Here is an 8,652-nt window from a genome sequence, read left to right as displayed (position 1 = left end):
ACCTATGTGGTCTCGGATAAGGCACTTCCTCTTAGGTTTTAAAGAGTTCTAGGGGCTCCAATTTGTAACGGTGGTCTCTGGGATGCAGCGGGGACAGGGCCTAAAGTGATCGGAACCGAAATCTGCCCTCTGCCTCTATGACCCTCTGTGGACTTCAGTTTCCGAGTCTGTAAAATGAGGAGATTGAAGAGGGAATGTCGAATAAATAAAATAGTTTAAAATTATTTTGTGTTATTTGACACCAATTGTCCCTCCGAAACCAGCAAAACTTGTAGGTCATAAAACAACAAGAAACATTATGCCATTGAGCGGCGTGTTGAAACTCACGCGGTTCGATTTCCCTCACTGTACAACGTAGGACTACAAAACAGAGGATTCTGGGAAAAGGAAGTAACGCAAGAGAGAGCGAAGAATGCTGGTCCCAGATTGGAGCGCTTGAAAGCGACTGTCGCGTGAGCATGCGTGACTGTCGCGTGGGCATGCGTGATTCCGCGATAGGCTGACTCGCTATCCTTCGCTTCCTGCCTGCGGGGATACTTTGTGGGAGTGAAAGGAATGAACCTTGCTGAAGCTCGACTGGGGCTTTGGAAAAGCCTTGGGACCTTTGCAGGTTAGGGGGCCGCTGGAGCGTCATCCAGAAGTGAGCTCTGGTGACGGTCACCGGCGTGGTGGAGAAGAATCCTAGTGAGCCTCTTGGCTACCATTGAAGTAATATTTGAGAACGCTTTATAGATACCACCTTTAGTCTCAGACCCTCCACCCTCCGGGAGGTAGGTGCTGTTATTATTATTATCTCCATTTTACGGATGCGGGGACTAAGGCTCGCGATAGTTAAACGACTCCCCCAAGAGCCCCGCCGCTAGGGAGCAGGGTATGAGGATCACTTTTGAACTTGGGTCTCTGCGACTCCACGTCCTGCCTCCTGCCATTCTCAGCGCCGCTTAGCGACCCAGTTAATTGATGGGTGCTGAATTTCCGGATGGGTGTTCTTTGTCTCCTTGAGCATTGGTTAAAATAGAGCAGGGGCAGGGGCAGCTGAGTGACTCAGTGGATAGCCATGCCCTGGGTTTAGATGTGACCGCAGACACTTCCTATTTGTGTGACCCAGGGCAAATCACTAAACCCCCATTGCTAAGCCTTACCTTTCTGCCTTGTAATTAATATACAGTATTGATTCTAAGAGGGAAGGGAAGGGTTTTAAAATTAAAAATAAAATAAAAATAGAGCAGGACCATCAGGCAGGGGGCCTGGGCCTTGATCAGAGTTGGAATGATATGAATGCTCAGCACATTCATGGCACATAGTAGGGGCTTAATAAATGATTGTTTTGGGTTCAGGTCTTCTGAAATCTAATTCCAGCATTCCATCTACTGGGCAGACCTAATACAGCAATAATAATAAACTTATATAATGCTTAAAGCACTTTTTATATACTGTCTCAATTTTCATATTCTGTCTCATTTGATACCTGACACAGTCCCATGATAAAGGTGATGGATGAAAGAGGCTCACAAAGTTTAAGTGACTTGTTTGGGGTTACACAGCTAGTAAGTGTGTGAGGCAGAATTAGAATTTATTTCTCCCTGACTTCAAGTCCAACACTATCCACTGGACCACTCTAGTGTAAGTGAATGGCATGATAATAATGGCATAGTCTATATGTAAGATGTTAGAGCATTTATCCGGTCCAACTTCATTTTAGTACCAGGCATTTTTAAGTGGCTCTTATGTGCTAGCACTGAAGCTAGAAATACTGAAATGTCCCTGTCCTTTAGAAGCTTACATTCATAACAGGAAGTTGCATATATATATATATATATATATACACATACATACATACACACACACATACACAGTAAATGCAGTGTAATATGGGGAAGGGGCAGTGATAGATGAAGGCATCAGGAAACCCTTTTTTGTAGAAGTTAGCACTTGAGTTGAGATTTGAAGGAAACTAGGAATTTCATAGGTCACACAGCAGTGTGATGGGAAAAACTGAGACTAGTGCCCAGATCTCTTCTCTGGTTGTGCTGGCTCTTGTTTTATAATCATTCTCCAACTTTGTCAAATTTTTGTGTTGCCTGCCTAGATAACTTGCAATTTTTTTTTAACCCTTACCTCCCATCTTAGAATCAATACTGTGTATTAGTTCCAAGGCAGAAGATTGGTAAGGGCTAGGCAATGGGGGTTAAGTGACTTGCCCAAGGTCACACTGCCAGAAAGTGTCTGAGATCAGATTTATTGAACCTAGGATCTCCTGTCTCTAGGCCTGATTATTTGCAATTTAAGGGCAGAGACTAGACCTATTCCTCCAGAACTGTGCTGAAGAACCCTTAAGTTTTTGCCCAATAGTGTCAAACTCTAAAGAGAAGAAAAAACCCTAGCAGGCTTCATATTGACTTAGATCACAAGTTAGTATTATCTACATTGTATTTTATTTTTATTTTGTTAAATATTCCTAGTAACATTTTAATGTAGTTATTTATCTTAAAATAGAACTTAAGGGTGTTTTTTTTTTTTAGAATTTTTAGGAATTAAGATAACTCACTGATGTTCTTGGGGGCTTGAGTGGGTACAATAGGAATACATTGCATTACCTTCATCTCCAAAATCTGAACTAGCTGCTTTTTGAATTGTTCTAGCTGACAACCATGAGTGACTGGATGAAGAAAAACCCATTAGAATGGCAAGACTATGTATATAAAGAAGTTAGAGTGACAGCCAGTGAAAAGAATGAATATAAAGGATGGGTTTTAACAACAGACCCAGTCTCTGCTAGGTGAGTATGCCATGGCTTGTTATTCTTCAACTTTGTTTTTATTCTTCCTCTTTTTCTCAGCCATATGAAATATCAATATGCCTGTATATTAAAATCCAAGCTTAAAAATCAGATAAGTTAAGGAATGATTAATATCTTTGTTTTCCTGGTACATTATACCATATATGAATCAGACTTTTAGTAAATATCTGTTAAATTGAATAGTTAGAGCATTCACCTCCCTATTGCAGGGAGGGAACCAAACCTGATTTCTTGAACTCCCTCTGCCAGTGCAGAGAAGTCTTTCACACCCCAACCCTGCCAAGTATTGCCTGAGGCAGTGACAGTGAAGTAACTTGTACAGTGTCATGCAGCTGTACACACATGGCCACAGTAAGGTTGAAGGGAAGACTTCTCACTCTAAGGGCATCTGTCTGCCCAGTAACCTGTGATGCTATTCCTGCTTCCTTTAGATACTGAATTTTCAGGCAAATCATTAGAGGCTCCTAATAGCTGCCAATCAAAAATCCACAATTGGCAAGCAAGTTGGCACTAAATATTCAGCACCTCCTATGCCAAGTACTCTTGCAGCCACTGGAGATACAAGTATAAGAGTGAGGCTAATTGCCCTGCCTTCAAGAGCTTCTGCTCCACTAGAAATAGTTCTCAGTATGTAGATGACATTTACAGGCCCTTAAGAATTTTGATCTCATGAAGCAGATAGCCCTTCTTCTTTTTGCTTAGTAAACAGTTTTTGAGAGTTGCTTTGGCTCCAGAATTCATTATCTTGTGGTAAACCTGGTAATGAGCTAAGCAATCAGATATTTATTGGATGAATGATTTTATTTTCTAAAATATGATTTACTCAGTTTTGTTTTGTTTTTAATAACCCTTACTTTCAATCTTAGAATCAATACTGTGTATTGGTTCTAAGGCAGAATAGTGGTAAGGGCTAGGCAGTTGGGGGAATGGAAAGGAAGAGAAGAGAGAACAGAATAGAGGAGAGTTGGGGGAAATACAGGGGAAATCTGAGAATTACCTCCTTACGCTTGCTGCCCAATTTTTTAAAGGAATTATATGCATTATACTAACAAATTTTTCCTTTCTTACTTCACATAGCAGTTTATCTTATGATGTAATATCATGTCTTATTGTTATCTGTGTGCATTTTATTTCTTCCCTCTCCTATAAGTTTCATGAGAATGGGAACTAGGCTTATCCAGAGCAATGCTGGATATAACATAGGTGCTTAATATTTACTGAATGAAAGAATGGAGAAGGCTCTCACAGCCACTGAACCACCAGGAGAGGATCAGTAGATGGGTTCTGTGCTTCCTCCCCTTCACCCTCCCTGTGCTAGCTCCTAGCTCTGCCAGTCCATTGATAAAGGAGAGAAGAGGGAAGAAAAAGGCCTTAGTCCCAAAGAAACTACAGGAGTACCTTGTTTTATGCCACGGATGTGTTGTTTTTAAAACTGAATAAATTGGGAGCTGCTAGGTGGCTCAGTGGATAGAGAACCAGGCCTAGAGACAAGAGGTCCTTCCCTGTCTCAGAATCAATACTAAGTATTGGTTCTAACGCAGAAGTGTGGTAAGGCTGGGCAGTTGTGGTTGTGACTTGCCCAAGATCACGTAGCTAGGAAGTGTCTGAGGCCAGATTTGAACCCAGGATTTCCCATCTCCAGGTCTGGCTCTTTATGCAGGAGGCACCTAGCTTCCCCCTCTATTTCTTTTTCATTGGATTTTCACCCAGGAATCTGTGGCTTTTGTAGGCAAATTAGTGTGCTGTCATCTGACATGGTAGAACATGTCAAAGAAGTAAGTGATGACTAAGTGGAAGAAAGAGATTAATAAACACTAGTTAAGGCACAAACAATTACTGTAAGTCATCTATTAGTTTCATGACCCTCATAAATTAGGAAAAATTTTCTCATAACAGGTGAGTGATCTTTGATCATTAGGCATAACTCTTCTAATTTGGAAGGTCTTGGGAGACAAAAGTAGCTAGAACTAGACCACCATAGATATTCAAAGGAGGGTGGACAAGGCATATCTTTTCGTTCTTTTTAAAATTTATGTTAATGTGACATGAAGGTATATAGAATAAGCAAATCTCAATCTCCTAATCATGTTGAATATATTTTATTATGCATCCTAAACTATAGAACCCTTTTATAAATATCTCATTTTAAAGTAGGCTCAGGAAACTGAGAGTTGATTGCTGAGGGTCATCTCCTAAGTTGGATGGATCCCTAAGTGATTCCTCCCTTTCTGTCCTAGATCTTTAAATCCCTGGTCTCATATATCATGTTGACCTTTAATTAGTTTGGCCATGTAAGAGGAGATATTTTGAAAACTGCTGTGCATTTTATAGACAACTAATATATATGTGTGTTCAGTGAATGAACTTCTGTGTCATCTCCAAGATGGAAGGCATTCCACCTTGTTCTGGTAGCAGGTAATGTGTCAGAGATGGTACAGCTAGCATCTTCCTCTTGAATTCTGGATAGTTTACTGTATTCTCCCCAATTTAGGAGTAAGCCTTTGTTCATTCCCCTGCTATATATTTTCTCTTGTCCCAAAGTATTGTCCTGGTGAATTTTCTGGAAGATGGCACCGTGACTGTGACTGGAGTCATGGGACATGCTGTGCAGACCATTGAAATTTTGAATGAAGACAACCAGGAAGTGAGAGAGAAACTGATTCATATGTTCATGCTAGAAGAGAGTAAGGCCTACAGCCCTGAGGACCTGGAAAAAAGGAAGCTCAGCCTGAAGACTTGGCTGGAGAAGAATCACATCCCCATCACTGAACAAGGAGAGTCACAAAGTACCCTCTGTGTTGCTGGGGTCCTGACCATAGAGCCACCCTATGGACCTGAAGACTGTAGCAGTTCAAATGAAATTATTTTGTCCAGAGTTCAGGATCTTATCCAGGGACATCTTATGGCTTCCTAGTGAGACACTTAAACCTGTTGCTCAGCTTGTGGGAAAGACTTTCTTTTTTCTTTTTCGTGGTAAAACTTGTTGAATGGTAATCCCTTAATCTTCTAGAGCTCTTTTGAGTACATTCTGTGCTTTTGAAAACTTCTTTAGTGTGGCAAATGGAACCACAGGGGTCCTAGTGGTACACTTTCTGCATTTTGGATGTAGGGGAACCAGGGATGGGAGAGACTCACAGGCACAGAGGAACTTCTCTTTGTGGTATCCCCTGTTTTAAGATGGATCTCCACTCTGCCTTTGTTAGCCAAGAGATAGTGAGTAAGTACTATGGGAAATGTTATCTGAGCCCATCAAAAAGGTTGTTTCTGCCAAGCACATCTTATAACTTTGTTTTTTTGTGGGGAGGAGAGGGAAACATCCAGATCTGTGATCTCATGAATCCCTGGGTCTTCTTTTCATTGATATGTTAAATATGTCCTAACTTCTCTGTGCCTTCAAGGCTTATGAGAGTTGCCTGCAGATTCCTCATGAAACTTAATATGTGTCAGAGGTAGGGTTTGAAGCAAGGGCTGCCAAATTCTAGGGTCATACTGCTCTGATTTTATTCACATTGATTATTATTAGTATTTTGGCAATTTTATCAATCATCTCTAATCTTAGTATCATTTCCAAATTAGTTGTAGGACAGAATATATTTTTAGGCTGAAACTTCTCTTTGTGTGATCATTAGAAAATTCCACTGTCCTTGATTCTTATAATTCCAGAGTTGTTTGGTGTCCTTAAACCCTACAATCAGATTTACTGGCTAATAACAGCAATGGAAATTATACTCAAAGAAAAGGAAGAACTTGAGTCCCCTACTACCCCCTCCCCCCAAAAAAGTATTTTTTCTTTCTTTTTTATTACTTCTTTATTATCAGACTTTATTTGGATCTATAGAAAGATTGCTCAAAGGTAGTCACTAATATCTAACATAGGGAAATGGTAAGCAGGTTTTTATGTTTGGAGATTAATAAACTAAGGAGGAGGTTTCCTGGCAACTGCTAAACAGGTGGTTTAAATAATCGGTTTGTGAATAAAACCTGAGGGCTCTCGGATGAATGAATTGACTTTACCTTGGAAAGCTGCTTGACTGGAGAATCAAGGTCTGGTCAATACTAGGGACCTTTTTTTTTTTTAATTATTCTCCAAAGTTAGAATCTCACACATAAATAACCAGTGGCTTGTGTCAGTATCCAGGGTTGATACTTGAATGCCCTTAATAGTGAGGGATTGTTGAGTGACCTCCCAAACTCCTTCTAAGGCAAAGATGATATGATTTATACAAGAAAGTATTCATTCCTGTGTTTGTCTCTTCTCTTCAGTGATTCTTTTGGTGGCTCCTTTATACCAATGATTCTCAGCTTCTTCAGTTTTTACAAGGTTTCTGAACTTCTATTATTCTTCCAAAATGCTATGTATTTTTTAAAATGAAAGAATTAAAATTTATTTTGTTTTAAGAACTTTATGACTTTTTTCAACCCTTCCCTTTCCAATACACACACATAGTGTCTTGGCACATAAGCAGTCATTGAATAAAGCATTTACTAAGTACCTCTTACAATGAGTCCGCTGTCTTCAAGCAGTGTATTCCCAGGGTAATTTAATATACTGGTCATAATATTCTTTTAAATTTATTCATTAAAGGTTTATAATAACTACAAATAGCCATATTTGTCCCAAAAGTTTCAAGTTCAAATTGTATAATTATAAAGTATTTAAAAAATGCATATACTTGAGATAGGAAATATATTGAAATAGTTGATCATTTTCTGCATATAGTACCATCCTGGACCATTATGTAAAGATTAAAATTTAGGAATATGGGGAGACTGAGGCAGGTAGAAATTAGTTTCTCTCTGCAAGGAGTATTATATTTTTTAGAGGTTTATTAAGGATTAAGGATTAAAGAATATACAAGTAAGAAACATGTGCCTAGGCCAGAGGCCTAGACAAAATAACCTCACATCATGGAAGAGAGGCCTCTGCTCCAAAACGGAAGTCCAAAAGAGCCCAAAACCTTTGCCACCAGCTTAAATCCTTCCTTGATCTTGGCCCACCTCAGAATTCCCGTGAGATTACAAAGCATTTTGGGGAAGTAGAGCAAAGGCTTGTGGGGATTATAGTCCTGTATTCGAGTCTATTTTTTACAATTACTCTTAAGGGGTTCTCAAACTATTAAATGAGAACCACTAATGTAGACAGTAGTGTTTCTGCCAATTTGAAGGAAATGAGAGATTCTGAAAGATAGATGTTGAGGTAGGACATTTGAGTTATGGGAGACAACCAGTGCAAAGACACAGAAGGAAGATGGGAGTATTATAACAACTAACATTTATATAGCACTGTAAAGTTTACAAAGCACTTTGTAACTATTATTTTATCTTCACAACAATCCTAGGAAGTAGGTGCTATTGTTATCTTCATATTACAGGTGAAGAAACAGGCCAACAGCTTAAGTGCCTTGCCCAGAGTTCCACAGTAAATGTCCAAGGCTGGATTTGAATTCGAGTCTTGCAGCACCCGTCTTCACCACCGAGCTGCTTCTAAATGTATGTAGTCCATGAGGACAAGGAATATGTGTGGCTGGACTGTATAATGTGTGAAGTGAACAATGTATAAGGTTGGGGCCAGAGAGATATAAATGATTCTTAAATGGAAGACATAATAGAGAAACACTGTCTTAAGACTTCTCAGTTTGGGGAAAGGCCAGAGCAGCATAGGTCACCATCACCCCCATGCATTTTGAGAAGATTCTCTTTCATTAGCAAGATGCTGCTATGTTGGCAGAGAAAAATTCCAGAAATGAAAGAATTTAGAAAAAAGCTCGAGTCATCTGGAAGAGGGGAAAAGCCAGAAGAGAGGTTCCCTTGTCTATAAGTTATACATGATGTGGAGTTGTAAGGATGATTTT

At 39.7% G+C, this 8,652-nt stretch overlaps 1 protein-coding gene across 2 annotated transcripts; it reads left to right on the top strand.

The window, feature by feature from the left end:
• The first annotated feature begins 442 nt into the window (after nucleotides 1-442).
• GEMIN6 (gem nuclear organelle associated protein 6) lies at nucleotides 443-7,302 on the top strand. 2 transcript variants are annotated; one of them, XM_007477015.3, is made up of 3 exons: nucleotides 443-610; nucleotides 2,643-2,779; nucleotides 5,342-7,302. In XM_007477015.3, exons 2-3 carry the CDS (start codon nucleotides 2,652-2,654, stop codon nucleotides 5,712-5,714), a joined length of 501 nt encoding a protein of 166 aa, XP_007477077.1. In that variant the 5' UTR covers nucleotides 443-610; nucleotides 2,643-2,651; the 3' UTR covers nucleotides 5,715-7,302. The 2 variants fall into 2 exon arrangements, with proteins under 2 accessions (XP_007477077.1, XP_001362767.1); XM_001362730.4 differs by having other exon boundaries at nucleotides 448-770.
• The last annotated feature ends 1,350 nt before the right edge of the window (nucleotides 7,303-8,652 follow it).

This window comes from Monodelphis domestica, chromosome 1 (assembly GCF_027887165.1).
Source record: "Monodelphis domestica isolate mMonDom1 chromosome 1, mMonDom1.pri, whole genome shotgun sequence".
In the NCBI taxonomy this organism is placed as follows: domain Eukaryota; kingdom Metazoa; phylum Chordata; class Mammalia; order Didelphimorphia; family Didelphidae; genus Monodelphis; species Monodelphis domestica.
Note: the sequence above shows the minus strand (reverse complement) of the source record. Positions and strands in the feature narration are given on the sequence as shown.